Source organism: Hemicordylus capensis, chromosome 2, assembly GCF_027244095.1.
Source record: "Hemicordylus capensis ecotype Gifberg chromosome 2, rHemCap1.1.pri, whole genome shotgun sequence".
Taxonomy (NCBI): Eukaryota; Metazoa; Chordata; class Lepidosauria; order Squamata; family Cordylidae; genus Hemicordylus; species Hemicordylus capensis.
In genome coordinates, this window is record NC_069658.1 from 180,006,360 (window position 1) to 180,024,912 (window position 18,553).

The following is an 18,553-nucleotide window of genomic DNA, read 5'->3' on the forward strand; positions in this document are numbered from 1 at the left end:
AGTCATTTTATTGCCTCAAGCACTGCACCATATGATGCATACAGTGCACCTAGAATCCCTTGCGATTTCAGGAAAAAATGCCGGGGAAATTCTCAGTTGCACATCAGCATCTTCTGCAACATTTACAAAGGATCTCAGTGCATACTCTGGATCACACCTTACCCTGCTGGTGCAGTTGGACAGGCCCTGAACTTAATTTAGGGTAATTTTGGAGGTAAGGTAGTTATGGAGCCTGGACCTAAAGGTTTTTGGAGGCCCCCCCCCCTCTGCAAATTAAGCATCATTGTGCTCCACCGGGTGACCACACCACCCAGGACAGACTAAAGAGGATTTGGGGGCCCCCAGGGGCTATGGAGCCCTGGACTTCGGCCCCGAAGTCCAGGGGTAAGAGCGCCTCTGACCTTAAGTGGCGCTGCAGGGAAATGCTTAATTAACAAGCAGGTTGCCAGTTCGAATCCCCGCTGCTACTATATTGGGCAGCAGCGATACAGGAAGATGCTGAAAGGCATCATCTCACACTGCGCGGGCGGAGGCAATGGTGAACCCCTCCTGTATTCTAGCAAAGAAAACCACAAGGCTCTGTGGGCGCCAGGAGTCAACATCGAATTGACAGCACTCTCTACCTTTATCATATGATGCAAAGTATAAGCAAACACAATTAGACAAAACACACCATACAGTTTTCTGTATAGAGTCATTAAACTTGCGTGCACATCATTCTATCTGAGTACAACCCCTTTTTTTGTTTTCTACAGTGAGGAAAGGCAAGGCAAGGCACTCATCACAGTCATTCAGCCCTGGGCACCTGAGAGACAGCAAGGTCTGATCCTCAGGGCACCATTTACTGGGAAGTAGTTTTTTTTAAAAAAATAGATGCCACTGAAATGAACAAGAGCGATACAGGAGAACATCCCTGTGAATTGTGCCCCATGCTTGAACGGCGCCATGAAGAACACTGCAGTCCCCAGCAAACTGCCACATGAAATGGCAGGCTAGCACACTTACCTACAAGTTTTCATGTTCAAAAAAACATATTTAAAAGTGTAAATAACTTTACAGCATTAGCTATCCTGTCAACAACCATGAGAAAGAAGATCCACATGATTACCCCCAAACTTGGGGCTGGGTTTGTGAAGCAGTAGCAGCTCGCAAGGGGGCACCCCATATGAGCCATGTTTAAGCAGCAAGATGGCTGGAGCCCTTGGAACACAGGAAGCTGTCTTATACTGGGTCAGACCCTTGGGCCACCTAATGACACCAGGGCTGCACAAGTCCGGCCCTTCAGCCATTTTGGACTACAACCCCCATCATCCCCAGCCAGTGGTCAATAGTCAGGTTTGACAGGAGTTGTAGTCCAAACCTCTGTAGGCGGACTGAAGCTGTACAGCCCTGGTCTCACTGACAGGGAGCAGCTCTCCAAGGTTGCAGGCAGAAGGCTTCCCCAGCCCTACCTGGAGATGCCAGGGATCGAACCTGGGCCTTTCTGCATGCAAAGCAGATGCTCTACCACTAAGCTACGGCTCCATCCTCTTAGCCAGCAGATCGGTTTCAGCCTGATACAGGATCTGGAACTTTCCCTCCGAAGCAGACCCTGCCACGCAGCTTCTGGTGGAAACAATCTCACGTCGAAGACAAGTAAACAAACAAAGCCTAATTTTCTATCCCCCTTTTCTTCCCTTAGGCTTGAAACAGACTAGTTCCAAGAAATGAGCTCCCTGCATGGTTTGCTTATAAGGAAGAGTTCCCTGTCCAGCAGCAAGCTGGAGACTCTGCTCTCCAAGCCCCTCCAGTGAACCTGCTCGCAAGTCAGTGCTCCAGCCTGCCTCACAGTGGGGTCTCCTGCCATGGACTCCAGAGCTGCTGTTTGCTGGCAAATGCCAACTTACCAGGACACAGAGCAGCAGAGAGAGCAGAAAACAAAAAGGGAAAGGAGAGCTGGTGCTGTCTCTGCCTACAATGGGGAGGATTCAGAGGCTGGTTATCTCATGAGGCCCCAGATGCCAAGTCATAAGCAGACACATCAGACAACACAAACCTGCATTCTTAGAGTTAGAGAGAGAGAGAGAGAGAGAGAGAGAGAGAGAGAGAGAGAGAGAGAGAGAGAGAGATATCCAGACCCACAAAACACTGTCTGCCTGCTCATCTTGTCACCTGAACTGCTCCTCACTTTGTGCCTCTCTTTCCCAAGTCAGAGCCACCCATCTCTTGCTACAGGACACTCTACAACCAGTTTTGACCTAGTACTGCACAAGAGATCGAAAACCACAGCCGGCCCACTAAGCAAAAATGCAAGCAGCAGAAGTGAGGAAACAATGCTTGTGGTCCCTGGTACAAAGAACCATGCCACACACATGCCAAAATATCATGATCCCACCCTGCCTATACAATACATACACACACCTCAAATCATTAAATAGCAAATCCTCACATCACAATTTAAGAAAAGAACCTTTCAATTTGTCCTTTTTTAAAAAAAAAGTGCCAGAGTTCTCAAGGAAAGGTCTGATGGAGCATATCTTGAACAGGCTCCTGTTGTTAATCTGTCCCTAGCCAGCTCAGCAGGAGCTACTATCTGCAGCAACTGCGTCAAGAATGGCTACCCTTTTCACCCAGGAGCTGTACCTTCTGGTCCCATAATAATGTAGGACTTGCAACTGAACTCATTTAGATCCTCGTCACAGAGCAGCCATCTATACCGCCTATGTGCATGTGTGTGCAGTGATCAGTGGGGGCAGGGCAGAGAGGATAAGTAATGACATATTATGTGGAGTGAGCTAAATGGAGATGAATTTCTCTAATAGGGAAAAAGGATGGGTGAATGAATGGGTGGACAGTTGTGTCTGAGGAAAGAGGAGCATTATACTGGAGATAAAGTGGATTAGTTGTAGAGATGAATGGCTAACCCAAGAGTTATGGAGAGAAGGACAAGATGTGTGTGTAGGAAAAGGGAGACCAAGTTACTCATTGGGCATTTCTCTTTTTTACATCTCTCCAGCCATCCACCCCACCCACGCCACTGAAATAGCACAGAAAATGGTATAATTTCCCATGGGTGAAAAAGTAGCTTGGGGAGGGTAGTTTTAAGCTTTAAAAAAAAAATGAAGGGAAAGGGTTAAGCAGCCTCTCCCTAGCCGGTCTTCCTGACTCAGACACACTGCTGGCCCAGGCTACATTTGGTTTAAAAAACGTGGAGGGGGAAGGATATGCAAGAGAAATGCTGGGTTAGTGGCAGAGGACGGGGAGATTGTGAAGATAAGAACATTGTACTGGGTGAAAAGAAGATGGGCTTCTCGGTATCTTTTACAGAATCAATAAATGGAATGAGGGACAGACAATTCTGGAACTGAGATAGAAATACAGTTATGGGCCAGATGGACATGTACTGGGAATAATGTACAGTGTAGAATATACAGGAAGGGTGAACAGAAAGGAGGTGATTATGGGGCAAGTATCTGGAAAGTGGGGAGGTGTTTGGATAGACATGATGGCAGACTGGCTGCGAGCCTCATCCTGGAGCTCAGGATGGCGGCCGCTGAACTGGACAAGCATCAGGCCCTTACCTTGTTGGATGCCATCTCACTGACAGAGCGGTAGGTCTGGATGGTCTCCAGCTGGTCAAGGCACCAGTCAAGCTCTTCCAAGGTCTCTCGGGCCAGTTGCTGGTATGTTTCTTCTGCAGGAGTGGTGGGGGAAGAAACCAACACATTCATCTTACCTGATCCTTTGAGCATCTCATTAAGAACTAAGGACCTCTGCCTCAAACAACTGCCTTGCAAATGGGCAAGGGGAGTGTAGTCTAGTAACCACCTTGCGAAAGGGAGATAGAGGTCAGTTTCATGCCCCCCGTTCCATATACAGAGAGGGCAAGCCAGTGAGGGGATTTTTAGAGTGGGTCCCAGAGCAGGCCTGCAAAACCCACGTCCCTCTGAACTGAACCCAGCTCACCAAGAAACAGGAAAAGCTCCTGTTTCTGCTGCCGCCAGGGGCTGCAAAAACCGAAGGGTTGTGAAGGACTTGGCAGGCCACAGCATGTGGCTGGTAGGCTGCATCCAGTGCAGGTCTCATTTAAAGCCAAGGGGCCATCTGAACAGAGAGCGAGGCCATGCACCTTTGATTCATGTTCTTTCATGCCACAGAGCCCCTCTGTATCCCTCCCATCATGAGCTGCCCCAGCCTGGCGACCCAAGGTTGGAAACCCCTGGCACAAAAATTGGCCCACCTCTGACTATGGGGATAACCATCTGCATCAGACTAATGAAAACTTAGTTATTGCTTAAGTTTATCAGCTACATGGGCTGACCCTGACTAATGATGCATTTACTCAAGGACACGGCACTAGTTGGTAGGAGGACACGGTTGTGCTAGCTACTTGTGTTTCAGACTAGTGTTGCACAACCGCACGTGTGCGCTTATACAACAGCTGTGCAACCCGCAGCACTCCTCATCTGTTCAAAAGGGAATTTTTGCACAAGACTGCTATAGCACAATTTTAGACTGCAAATCCCGGGTTTTTTTAAAGTACAACTATGGTCTTTTTGTGCTAGCACAACTTTGTTATGCAGTGTGTCAGCCACCATCTCCAGGACCTCAGGGCTGGTAACAATCCGACCTTATCACACTTCCCTAACCACCCTGCCATGCACAACCACTCAATGAGGAGAACAGTATTATTTCTCTTTCAGAGACAATCTTCTGACATTTTAGATAGGGCAAAAGGGAAAGTTCTACATCTCACCTCCTAGTCAGATGAGAAAACTATCCCCATAATGGTAGCTTGTGGAACTTCCCATCAGGGGAGATGTGGAAAAGTTCCCTGTCAGATGTGGAGGAGAAGCAGAAAGGGCAGAAAGTCCATGTCCATTGTGTTGCCTGTTTCCCCCACATCACCACATCCAAAACAGTTCTGAACTTTAGAGAGTGTTGCACATGAAAATGCCCAGGCAAGTCCATGAATGAGTTAACTTCTTGGATCCAGGGCTGGGCCACACATGGGAAACGCCCATTTACCCCATCAGAACTCCCCAAGTGCTAACACATCAAACTCTGGTTACCTGAGAGTGTGGCTCTGCAAACAGTCGGTTGGCTGCCCATGGGGGACCTCCTAAGGGGCAGAAAAGACAAAGATTAGGAGAAGTTGCCTCATATTGAGTCAGACCACTGATCAATCTAGTTTGGTATTGTCTACAAGGACTTGACGGTGGCTGTCCAGGGTTTTAGATGGCAGGGGTGTGTCTTACCCAGCCTTACCTTGAGATCTTGCCAGGGATTAAACCTGGGCGCTTTCCAGATTACAGGCTAAAACAGCCGTAAAATGCTTTGGCTTGGCAGGATTGAATTGAAAATGTAATTAAAGGGAGTTGCACAAAGCCACCAGCAGGGGGAGCAGTCTTTTCTAGCTTGCGCAAAACTTTACAATGGGAAAATACAGCTATTTATTTGCACCGCACATGCGACGGTATAGGACTGTATTGCAGCAATAAAACCCGAAAGAAGGCATCGGAAATATGAATGGCACCTTGCTGACAGCGCAGGGACTGCAATGCAGTTTGAAAGCACACTTTATTAGTGTCCAATCTGGAAAATGCCCTGGTACCTTCAGCATGCAAAACAGGTGCTCCTACCATTGAACTACAACCTCTCCCAGGAGATAAGATCAGAAAGAGAAATGAGATCTGACTCAAGCACCCTCCTTTGCTACACAAGAGTTCTATGACTCCCCCTCCCCCATTCACAACACAAGACCTCCCATCCCACAGCAGTAGCTTTTGGCAATACACTGGGCCCCAAGCTCCCTCCTATCCTGCACCATTCCCTTCAGGCCAGGATGGAAATGTGAGTGGTTTTAAATACAGATGTGAAGAGAAAACCAACCTAGCCCCTGTGGGCTTTTGAGGGCGCACACAATGGCTCCTACCTCTTTGGATAAGCAGATGTAGAGCTAGACTGGCTTTGAATGAGTGGGGTGTAGGGAGAGTGTGAAGAAGGGCTTGTAGCCTCACAGGTGAGAAATTCAGGGCACATCTAGTCTAAAAATATAAAATGAGTTTCAGACAAGTTCAACTATCAGGGCTCCAAACAAAAGGAGCTCTAAGAATTATAGTTCTATGAGGAGCTAGTGTCTGCAAACAAAATAATAAATGCCCCACAAAAACTACAGTTCCCAGAGTTCTTTGGGGAACCAATAACCACTAAAACTAGATGTGCCCTTGGAATGGCGCTGGGGGTGGAGGCCTGAACGTGGCTGGCTTCTGTTTTTGCCTGGCACTCTAACACTGCCTCCGATATTAATCAGAGCAATTCCTGAGGTAATGGGGTGGGGGTGGGAGGAAACAGTGTGAGATGACAGGATTTTTGTCTTGACCGGCTTTTGCCCAAGCTTCAGCTGACAGGGAACGCAGGAGTCACAAGTACACTGACTGCAGTAGGGCACCCAGAAGGTGTAATGAGAGTTGCTACATTTTTCATGAAATAAAGTACTGTATGTGAAATGTTCTGTACTCCTGGGGGAAAGGTGGAGGCATTTGGTGGCAACCCCGCTCCCAGGAATGGCTGAAGGCCATTGTAACTGGGGATGATGGGAATTGTAGTCCAATATCTAGAGAACCAAGTAGAAGAACCCTTGCTTTCTAGCACAAAACTGGATGTGGTGGAAAACAGTAATAACACCTCCCATAAATTACAGTATGAACATAAAAACAGGATAGCCTTGCTGAATCAGACCATAGGTCCATCTCTAATCTAGCATTCTGTTTCCAACAGTGGGCAGTCAGAACATATGGTAAGCCCACAAGCATGGCACAAAGGCAACAGCCCTCCTTGTTTTACAGCTCCCCTCCTGGCCTCGTCCCCCAAACCAGACATGCACAGCTTCTTAACCTGGGAGGCTCCTTTTAGCTATAATGGCTACAACATTTCCCTCTTGACAGGACTCCTTCTCCCATGTGTACTGAGCAAACTGCACAAGCGGCAGTTCTTCTCTGGCCTACCTGAAGAGCAGAGTACTGGAGGAACAACACAAGCTGAACACAGCAAATATCCGATGCCCTGGATGAAAGCATTCCAGTCCTAAAAAACCATTTCCCTCCCAGCAAGCCTTCAGATATGGAGGAGTAAGAATTCACCCACCATAGGCCAAGAATAGGCAACACTAATTCATTACACAGCGTCGCATTAAGGGGTTTCCCCAGCATTGGCACATACTTACTTATTGGAAGTTGGCGTGGGCACATTTGCCAGGATGGAGAAATTACTACGCACACTTCTCAAACTCGCCAATACCTGTAGGAATCAAATGGACTGTGTTAGGACTAAGAAGTAGCTCTTTGCAGCCACTAGAGGACACAACAACAATGCAAAGTACAATGCCAAGGCAGACTCTCCCCACTTAAAGGATCAGAGACCATAAAGTACAGGTCGAAATATGGGCTTTGGGGAAGTTCATTTCCAGATCATATACCTTTTCCAGCAGAAAAGGTATATGCAGCCACTGTGGCATGGGTGGGCACAGGGAAAAGAAAACTACCCACAATTTCCACAGGTGGATCACAGAGACAAACATCAGGGTAACACATTAGCTTCCAGTTTGATTCAGGATCTCCATCAATCTCTCTTAAGAGTGGTAAGGGCACAATAACTTACACTGAAGTTCTAGATACGCTGAATGACTGTGCCCTAGAACAGTTGGTCTTGGAACCAACCAGAGAGAAGGTGACCTTGGACTTAATTCTGAGTGGCACCCAGGACCTGGTGCAGGATGTCAGTGTCACTGACCCTTTAGGGAACAATGACCATAGTGCCATCAAAGTCAGCATACATGTGGGGAGAGAATCACGAAGGAAGTCTAACACAGACATTTTGAATTTCAGAAGAGGAAACTTGTCCAAAATGATGAGTATGGTGAAAAGAAAGCTGAAAGGGAAAATCAGGAGTCACTTCACTCCAGAGTGCATGGAGTTTACTCAAAACCATAATACTAGAAGCTCAGTTAGATTGTATACCCAAAAGGAGGAAAGGTACCACTAAGTCCAGGAAGATGCCAGCATGGCTAACAGGTACCGTCAAGGAAGCCATAAAAGGGAAGAAGACTTCCTTCCGAAATTGGAAGGCCTGCCCAAATGAAGAGAACAGAAAGGAACACAAACTCTGGCAAAAGAAATGCAAGGTGATAACAGCAATAGCAATAGCAATAGCACTTACATTTATATACCGCTTTATAGCCGGAGCTCTCTAAGTGGTTTACAATGATTTAGCATATTGCCCCCAACATTCTGGGTACTCATTTTACCGACCTCGGAAGGATGGAAGGCTGAGTCAACCTTGAGCCCCTGGTCAGGATCAAACTTGTAACCTTCTGGTTACAGGGCAGCAGTTTTACCACTGCGCCACCAGGGGCTCCTGGAGGCAAATAGAGAGGGGAATAACAAAAACTTCTTTAAATACATCAGATGCAGGAAACCTGCCAGGGAGGCGGTTGGACCATTAGATAATGAGGGAGTGAAAGGGATTATTAAGGTTGCAGAGAAACTAAATGAGTTCTTTGCGTCCGTCTTCACAGCAGAGGATACTGAGCATATACCTGTTCCGAACCAGGCTTTTCAGGGATGGAAGCTAAAGAATTGAGTCAGATAGAAGTGACAAGAGATGATGTTCTAAACTGTCTGGAAAAACTGAAAACTAACCAAGAGTCCTCAAAGAACTCAAATGTGAAATTGCCAACCTCCTTGCTAAAATATGTAACTTATCCCCACAATTGGGCTCTGTACCAGAGGACTGGAGAGTAGCAAATGTACCACCGATTTTCAAAAAGGGATCCGGGGCGATCCGGGAAATTATAGGCCGGTCAGCTTAATGTCTGTTCCAGGCAAACTGATGGAAACCATCCTCAAGGATAAAATTGTAAAGCACATAGAAGAACAAGCCCTGCTGGGAGTGAACCAGCATGGCTTCCGCAAAGGTAAATCTTGCCTCACAAACCAGGGGCTCCTGGAGGCAAATAGAGAGGGGAATAACAAAAACTTCTTTAAATACATCAGATGCAGGAAACCTGCCAGGGAGGCGGTTGGACCATTAGATAATGAGGGAGTGAAAGGGATTATTAAGGTTGCAGAGAAACTAAATGAGTTCTTTGCGTCCGTCTTCACAGCAGAGGATACTGAGCATATACCTGTTCCGAACCAGGCTTTTCAGGGATGGAAGCTAAAGAATTGAGTCAGATAGAAGTGACAAGAGATGATGTTCTAAACTGTCTGGAAAAACTGAAAACTAACCAAGAGTCCTCAAAGAACTCAAATGTGAAATTGCCAACCTCCTTGCTAAAATATGTAACTTATCCCCACAATTGGGCTCTGTACCAGAGGACTGGAGAGTAGCAAATGTACCACCGATTTTCAAAAAGGGATCCGGGGCGATCCGGGAAATTATAGGCCGGTCAGCTTAATGTCTGTTCCAGGCAAACTGATGGAAACCATCCTCAAGGATAAAATTGTAAAGCACATAGAAGAACAAGCCCTGCTGGGAGTGAACCAGCATGGCTTCCGCAAAGGTAAATCTTGCCTCACAAACCGTTTGAAGTTCTTTGAGAGTGTCAACAAGTGTGTGGATCAAGGTGATCCAGTTGACATAGTATTCACCAGGGATCTGTACTGGGACTGGTGCTTTTTAATTTATTCATAAATGATATAGAAGTAGGGGTAAGCAGCGAGGTGGCCAAATTTTCAGATGATACCAAACTCTTTCAGGTAGTGAAATCCAAAATGGATTGTGGGCAGCTCCAAAAGGATCTCTCCAAACTGGGGGAGTGGGCGACAAAGTGGTAAATGCAGTTCAGTGCTGGCAAGTGTAAAGTGATGCACATTGGGATGAAAACCCCCAACTTCAAGTATAAGGTGATGGGATCTGAGCTGTCGGTGACTGACCAGGAGAGGGATCTTGGGGTCGTGGTGGACAGCTCGTTGAAAGTGTCGACTCAATGTGCGGCAGCTGTGAAAAAGGCCAATTCCATGCTAGGGATCATTAGGAAGGGGATTGAAAATAAAACGTCTAATATTATTGTGCCCTTATACAAAACTATGGTGCGGCCACACCTGGAGTACTGTATACAATTCTGGTCACCACATCTAAAAGAGGACATTGTAGAACTAGAAAATGTGCAGAAGAGGGCAACCAAGATGATCAGGGGCCTAGAGCACCTTTCTTATGAGGCAAGGCTACAACACCTGGGGCTATTTAGTTTAGAAAAAAGACAACTGCAGGGAGACATGATAGAGGTCTATAAGATCATGCATGGAGTGGAGAAAGTGGACAGAGAGAAATTCTTCTCCCTCTCACATAACACTGGAACCAGGGGTCATCCCATGAAATTGATTGCCAGGAAATCTAGGACCAACAAACGGAAGTACTTTTTCACACAACGCATAATCAACTTGTGGAATTCTCTGCCATGAGATGTGGTGACAGCCAGCAACCTGGATGGCTTTAAGAAGGGTTTGGATAACTTCATGGAGGAGAGGTCTATCAACGGCTTCTAGTCGGAGGGCCACCTCCAGCCTCAAAGGCAGGATGCCTCTGAGAACCAGTTGCAGGGGAGTAATAGCAGGAGAGAGGACATGCCCTCAACTCCTGCCTGTAGGCTTCCAGTGGCATCTGGTGGGCCACTGTGTGAAACAGGATGCTGGACTAGATGGGCCTTGAGCCTGATCTAGCAGGGCTGTTCTTATGTTCTTAAGTTCTCCTCTCTTCATACTTTTTCTTAGCTACTGAAACAGTCACCATCTATCCTGTTGGGCTTGAAGTCTTGGTTTAGTCTTCAACTTCTCTCCCTTTCCCCTGCCCCTCTTTATTCTCCATATCCAGTCTGTTTGCCTTCTACAAAAATATGGCTCTTCTTCTCTACCCAACTCAGCTAAACCTTCCATTTATACCCTGGTCATCTCTCACTTTTGACTACTGCCACTTTCTCCACCCTGATCTTCCACTGTCTCACCTCAGCCTCCTCACCTATCCCCGGGCTGCAAAAACCATTCACCTCTCTTGTTGCTGTGATCATGCAATTCCCCTCCTTAAATCCTTACACTGTTTTCCTGATCACTCCCAGATCCAGTAAAAACTCCAGGTCTTTCCCTTCAAAACCCTCTATGGTCTTGTTGCTTTTTATTTTTCTCCTTGCATATCGTTATATGCCTGCCCATAACCTCAAATGACTCCACCTTTGCTGCCCCTTATGCCTAGAACTCCCTCCCATATACTTCCCTGCTTATTCCGCCTCCACTCCCTAGCAGTCATAGGTATACTGCCTTTGAACATGGAGGCTCTATTTAGCTATCATTGCCACTGGTTGACATGTTTCTCTGTGGATTTGTTGCTAATCGTTCCCACTCCTTCTGAAGAAAGGGCAAAATGTGTGCTGGTGTTGAGGAAGGCAGAGTGGATTCTGTTTGTGCCAGGAATCTGTGACAAAAAGACTTTTCTCACCCAATGCACAAAGGACCCTGAGACATACCTGTGCAAATGGTGTCACTATGAGGTCTTCAGCATGTCTGTAAGGGATAAAAATCATAGGACAAGTTGCTTGGGAGGAACAGAGCATAGCAAAATTATATTCTTCCCCCACAACTCCTAAATTCTGAATGGTTCATCTCTCCTGGCAGGAGGCATGAGTAAAGAATATCAAATGAAGTTTCAAACTTGATGGATCATTCAGCTAAGCAGACGAATCAATTACTTCCACTGCAAAACCATTCATGCTTAAAGACAAAAGCCCTGTTCAGGTGTGGTGTGTACTGTATCCCGGTACAGGGGGGATGAGAATGCATGAGCAACACATGGCCCTCATGCTGATGCGCTCCATAGCTACACCTCCCCAGTCTTAGGGGTCAGCATTTGTCTATGTGAGGATTATGTTAATCCTCACAACAACCCTGAGGAGGTAGGTTAGACTGAGAGATAAGTGACCGGCCTAGAGTCACCCAGTGAGTTTCATGGCTGAGCAGGGAGTAGTCTGGGACACTGAACCACCTTCCGCTTTCTTTTGCTATGCTATAACTGCTCTTTAAACAAAAATGAACGAACAATGATACATACGCTTATCAAAAGCTGAATCAGACCAATGCCCCACCTAACAGCAGTGTAGTGTCCATCATGACTGAGGACCTCTAGCAAAGAGAGATCTTTGCTATCAGAGATCCTTTTACACTAGAGAGATGTCAGGAACAGAAAGTCGTTTCAGGCATTAGTCCCCGCAAAGAAACAAACCCCTTCCATCAAGATACACAAGACGGAGGCCCATGAGAGCAGATACCATATCTGATCCTTTGGATGTTACAATATCACATGTGCATCAGGTGTTTTGTTTCTCACTTCCTCTCCAATTTTCTCCTCTTCCCTATCGACTAATCATACTTCTATTAAGCTAGAGCAGAGGTTCCTAACCTGGGTTCCTCCAGATGTTGCTGAGCTACAAATCCCAGCATCCTCAGCTATAGTTTATTGTGGCTGAGGATGCTGGGAGTTGCAGTTCAGCAACATCTGGCAGAACCCAGGTTGGGAACCACTGAGCGAGAGGGAAGCGGGGGAGAGAGTTCTAGCCTTTTCCCACCCAGTCGCACCCTCTATCCTTCTATTCACCACGGAGGGAGACAGTTTCTTCAGGCAGAGCAAGGGGAGGGGTTAGGCCTGCTTTTCCAAAGCTGGTCCTGTCTCCTGTCATCCCCAACTGTCCAGTGCCTACAGGCCCTGAGAAGGATGTTAAGAACACTTCCCCACTTTCAAAGCCAGCAGCCCATGCCCTGGAGGTAGGGAGGCTGCTGCTGGAGCTGGCTCCCAGCCCCACTGGTGGGCTCTATGACGAGAACAAAGAACAGGTTCTGCTCTCTCAACTGTGCCTCAGACTACAGCCCATTTCTTCGTTCCAAAGAACTGCAATGGAAGCCACAGAGAGCCAAGTGTCCTGAGGATCTCCTTCTCCCCACACCTGCCCAGGTTCTGTTTGTTAGACATGACAATTGGCCGGCACATAAACAGCTCTACCTAAATGCAGCCACATGTGGCCTTCCATTCGGGCACTGAGCAGGCTGATACCCATTTATCTCCAACAATGCATCAGGCAGAGCTTGTGTTAGCACCATGGGGCCTAGTGGAGCCCTGCGGATCAGAATGGAGGCATGTCACACCACCTCGTTGGGAAGGACAGGCGGGTTGCAGGGAAGACGGGAGCTTGCCTGCCTTCCCTGGCAGACGAGTGGCTCTGCTGTGCCATGTGCCCACACAAGTGGCGGCACAGTGAAGGGAAACCTTGGGAGCAGGAGGACTTCCCCCTCCCGTGTCCCAGGGTGCCCCGGGGGCACCTGCGCAATGGCTGCTCTCGTTAGAGTAGCCACTGCACTCAGCATGCCCCCCCCTTCAGTTTGCTGCTGGAAATGGCGGTGGGCTGGGGCGGGGAAGAGTCATTTAACCCAGCCAGACGACTGCTGGCCAATCACCCCAGGTCAGCTTAACTTCAGCTCAACACTGGGTTAAAAAGTGGGGCTTGGCACAGGTGCAGTGCCAGCAGCGGCCTTGCTCCCAACACTTCACATGGGCAGCCTAACCCAGGCTGGCCTGCCCTAGCCTGGCCGTGTGAACCCCCTTATTGTCTCCCTGCACCACCACCGGGCCTGCTGGTCAGACGAGGGCCAGACTCATAGCAACTCCAGCTCGTTCATCCTGACAGCCCGTAATCCTTGTGGCCTGTGAAGCCAGGAGACACGGCCTGCTCCGAAGACTCCCAGATCCGTTGCCCTCCCTTGCTAGTGGGAAAGGCCGCCGGGCCAGGCTGTTCCTTTGCGCCACCACCAGCCTGCCTGCCTGCCTGCCACCCGAGGCACTCTCCCCTCCTCATACCCAAAGACAGGCGTCTTGTAAGGTGGGAGCAGCCTCTTCTTTTCAGAGTCGCCTCTGCAGCAGCTCTGGACTGTGGCTCTTCAAGGACCCGGCGCACATACCCTGCACAGACCTTTCAAGAAAGGAGGGGAACTTACGCTTCGCTGGCGATGGACGAGTTGCGTGACATGGTCTTGGGCGACATGTCGTAGTCGCTGTCCGAACGGTACAGGAAGGACTCGCGCCTCTGGCTCTGTGGGAAGCTGGGGTGAAGCACCAGGCCTGGGCTGGCCTGGGAATCCAGCGGGCTGCGCCCAGGTGACGGGCCATTCTCCACCTCGAAGCTACATGGGGGGAAAAGAAGCATGTTAAAAGGAAAGCAAGGAAGTTTCCTATTCCAGGCAGAGACAGGCTGGCCAAAGGAGGCCTCCAATATGACCAGAGAGAGGGAATCCCCTGTCCTGGCTATGCCCACCTGCTCTGCTCAGTGCCCGCTTCCATTCACAGAGTAAGTTGGGCTGCAGCCCTTTCAGCTCCGCTTTGGTGGAGCTGCCTCCCCACAAAAGCACTCCAAGCAACCTCGTCGGCCTTCTGACACTCGACAAAGGATTTTAAAACTGGTTTTATTTGACGGAGTCTATTTTTACTGTATTGCTGTAATCATGCTTTTGCTTGTAAGCGACCTTGGGAAGTTTCTGTTGAAAAGGCAGACCATAAACGCTGTCAGTCAGTCAATACAGGTTTGTCTGCTGTCTGGAATTACGTGCAAAAGCCAAACCAACACAGAGCCTGCTATAAGACTCTCCTGCCAAAGAAGCAGTTTTTATCACCACCACCACCAATCCACTTTGTGCATTTGATGAAGTAGGCATCCCAACTCATGCATAATGTGTCCATTTTATGATACCCTGGCTCGAGAATATTAATCTTGATTAATATTATGATTAATAATTGAGATATTAATCTTGAAAAAGATTCTCACCTTTTTGAGAATCTTAAGAATCCCACCTAAGCAAGCTGCTGGCCCTCACTGCTGTAAAGCTGCTTTTGAAAACATAGAGGCGGTATAAGCAAACCCTGCATTAAATGGAGGCAGCTCATGTACCCTACACTACTAGGTCTCCCAAGTTCTCATGGTGACCTCCCATGGTGTTCTCCAATGGTTCTTCTCTTATCACCACACAGCCTTTTGCTCAACCCTCAAATTTTGCCAAAGCTCAAATATTGGGCTCAGCAGAAAAGCTGTATATGGAGCACATTTATATAAAATAAGCAAATCCGCACCAATTTCATTGGCCTGCTTTATTTATTTTGGACAGAGAATTGCTGCAAAACTTGGATTTCTTTCATAAAGGATTGGGAATATTTGGTACATAGTATAAACATGTCCCAGAATCTCTTTTCCTTCCTCATTTCTTGATTGTGCCTGCAACCCCCCCTGCTGGTCAATGTACTGCAAGCCTGCATTAGAGTATTATGGGTCCTCCCCCGCTTTTAAAAAAAAATTAAGACTGACTATCCTTAAGCTACTCAGAATGTTGTATTAAACAGTTGTGTGGTGATGTTGGAAAATTCCTATCCTGTCCACTGAAGAGATCTGTGCGACTTGAAAGCTGTTTAACCAAAAGACCAATAAGAATTACGTCACTTTTACAAAGTTTGTATCTTTGGAATGAACATGGCAAAATGGAACATTGCCTTTATTATGGCCAGGCCACAAAGCAAAAATGTCACCTACAGCCCCAGTCTCTGCCCAGTCATGCCCGGTGGCCAGTTCTGAGTAGCACATTTTAAGGAGGACATTGATGAACCCGAATGGGTCAAAGGAGAGCAACAAAGACGGCAAGGGATCTGGAAACCAAGTCCTATGAGAAGTGGTTAAAAGAGCTGGGTATGTTTAGTCTGAGGAAGTCTAAGAGGAAATCTCAAAGGCTATCTGAAGGGCTGTCACACGTGTTCTCTGTTGTTCTGGAGGGCAGGATTCGAATCTATGGGTTGAAACTACAGGAAGCAGATTTAAGCTAAACATTAGCAGTGGAACAGTCTGCCTTGTGCAGTGGTACGGCCACCTGTCAGGGTCACTACAGCCGATTCCTCCACTGAGCAGGGCTTTGGACTGGAAGAACTCCAACATCCCTTCCAACTTTAAAATTCAGTCCTATGTACCCCAAGCCACATGTCCTCCAATCCTCCTCCCGCTTCCAAACCTGCAGCCCGCTCAGTTACTAGACTGTAGCCATCTCTCACCGATTCAGACGCACACACAATTCTGCTTCTTCAGCCTTTCAAGGCCCTCCAACCCCTGCTGACCCTCCCCATGCACTATTCCACACTCCATCGTCCTCCCTCTGTGGCAGTCCCCTCTCAGCCCAAGCTGTTCAGCCCTCCAAAAGCACAAAATACCGACTGGAATCCTAACGGACAAGGCGGGTGGGGCCATACAAACGCTGAGTTCTTGCTCCATGTACTCTCGCTGCCAACAGCAGAAGGATAACCGATTGCCCAACTAACCTCTGGGTAGATGCACAAGTGCTGGGACGAGCCATGGTAGGGTGGGCACAGTCTCCATGCCTTGTGGACACTGGCCCTCCTCCCTGGGCTGGGGAGGCACACAGGGCTAGATTTCAAACTCTCCAGCCCAGATACCTGCACACGTCCAGCAGTCTCTGCCCCTGCTCCGCCCCATGTCCTGCAGGGGGGATGTTGGTGCAATCGGGTTGAGAAATGCAGCCTGGAGTAAGGGGCTGACTCACCACTCTGCAACTGAGACTCAAGGGGAGGTGTGGGGTGGAAGGGGAGGAGGTGGGGGGGGGCAAGGGCTCCCCCAGCATGCCCAAGGAGAAGAGAGCACCCCCTCTGGAATCCCAGGGGACACAAGGCAGTCTTGCCAGACCCCTGTAGAAGATGGGAGGCTGGGTTTCCTCTTTACTGTGGTTTGGTTGTTTTGGTTTCAGTTAGAGATGAAAGAACAGCTCCTCCCCTACACACGCATACAATTAATCTAATTACATGGGCCTCTGCAATAGGATTTCCACTTCCGAGACGCCAGGAGTGCCAAAAACAAGCAACCACTCCCCAAAAGGTCGCCTGCTTATTCAGACACAGTAGTTCATTTCAAGAAAAGTGTCTATGATCTTGGAAATGGAGAGAAAGAAAGCAAAAACATGATGCCAAACAGACAAAACCCCAAACTAAGAACCCAGCCTAGTGACACAACAGAAGAATGACTGGATCTGATCACTACTTTGTAAAAGAGTTCCTCCCTCTGCTTTAAAACATGCACACAAGGCAAAACTGATTGGCACCCAGGTCAACAGAACAATTCGCACCCAACGAAAAAGGAAAAAATAAACGAAAAAGGGAAAAAAATAGTGTTAAGAACACTTCCTCCCTTTGAAGTTTGACTGTTGCAGTAGCTGCATGGGACAAATCTCTCTTACTTGCCTATGTTTAGTATTCACAGTCTCACATTTTTTCAATGTCAGTGCACCAATAAAGAAGAAAATAGTTATAGATAGGCCATTAAGGGCCAAAGTACCTTTCTTAAAAGCCACAAAAGGACGTGTGTGGGTGTGGGAGACAAGTGCCCAACTGAAGTTAAGCTGGTTTGGGTTTGGTCAGTGCCTGGATGGAAGATTTTCCTATGTACATTGCCTTGAGTTCTACGAAAGTAGTGGGATATAAATAAAACAAATAGATGACAGAGAAGCCATTTAGAATACAACAAGCCCTCACAGCCAGGAAACTGAATCATGATGCTTGAAGGAAAAGACCTGTGAAGTGTGAAAACCAAGCAGCCCTTGTCAGACAGAAACATATAACCAGAAACTGGAAATATTTTAATTTTTTATTTATTATTATTATTATTATTATTATTATTATTATTATTATTATTATCCAGCTCTTCCTCCAAGGAGCCCAGAGAGCAGTGTACTACATACTTGGGTTTCTCCTCACAACAACCCTGTGAAGTAGGATAAGCTGAGAGAGAAGTGACTGGCCCCGAGTCACCCAGCAAGTCTCATGGCTGAATGGGGATTTGAACTTGGGTCTCCCCGGTCCTAGTCCAGCACTCTAACCACTACACCATGCTGGGGGCTCATGCAGAAATAGTCAAGATGGGGGGGCACCCCTAAACATTAAGCAGGACTCCAAGATGGGGCAGGAGTAATGCTCTAACAGGTGGAAAGCCTCCACAGGTGGGAAAGTGGCCTAAAAATACTGATATATAAATAATTTCAATCAATCAATAACTAGGTCCTAGGTTGTCCTCTGGAGAACGATTGGTTAAATCTGGGGCGCATCTCAAGAATGGTGTCGTATCATGACTGCTGCTGAAATTCCAAGTTGTCACTACTCAGAGAGATTGTTCCTACTGCTTGCACTAAATCAGCTAAGAAGCAAACCCTCCCACCCCTGCCCAAATCTGCAATCCAATCAGCAGCCTCTGACCAGAGCCAGGTAAGGCCAATTGTTTTCCTCCACTACCACAGAACTTGGCAGATGAATGGGCTTTACTGTGTTGGGCTGCAGGGCCAGGGCTCATGAAAAGTTCTAATGGTGCCAACGTGTTTGGCTTGCTGCCCTCACTAAGCCTCCCAGCAACGCAATATCTGACTTCTCATCTACTGCCTTAAAACACGTCTAATTACTCCAAAATGAAAAGAAAACATTACCTCATTTAATTTTACTTCATAAC

General features: G+C 47.6%; 1 protein-coding gene and 1 long non-coding RNA gene across 8 annotated transcripts in view; one reads left to right on the forward strand and one right to left on the reverse strand.

Annotated features, from left to right (window-relative positions):
• LOC128346342 (uncharacterized) overlaps positions 1-6,497 on the forward strand; it is a 40,051-nt gene extending 33,554 nt beyond the window's left edge. For all 3 annotated transcript variants that reach the window (XR_008316917.1, XR_008316916.1, XR_008316918.1), the window contains one exon: positions 1,682-6,497. This is a non-coding gene — a long non-coding RNA (uncharacterized LOC128346342). The remainder of the gene's footprint in view (positions 1-1,681) is intronic.
• The window catches only part of PDE4A (phosphodiesterase 4A), a 546,547-nt gene that overhangs the window by 60,071 nt on the left and 467,923 nt on the right, over positions 1-18,553 (reverse strand). For all 5 annotated transcript variants that reach the window (XM_053299525.1, XM_053299524.1, XM_053299523.1 and 2 more), the window contains 5 exons: positions 14,013-14,198; positions 11,498-11,534; positions 7,205-7,278; positions 5,052-5,101; positions 3,561-3,673 (listed from right to left, as the gene is read on the reverse strand). In XM_053299525.1, the coding sequence (XP_053155500.1) occupies positions 3,561-3,673; positions 5,052-5,101; positions 7,205-7,278; positions 11,498-11,534; positions 14,013-14,198 (460 nt within the window). The remainder of the gene's footprint in view (positions 1-3,560; positions 3,674-5,051; positions 5,102-7,204; positions 7,279-11,497; positions 11,535-14,012; positions 14,199-18,553) is intronic.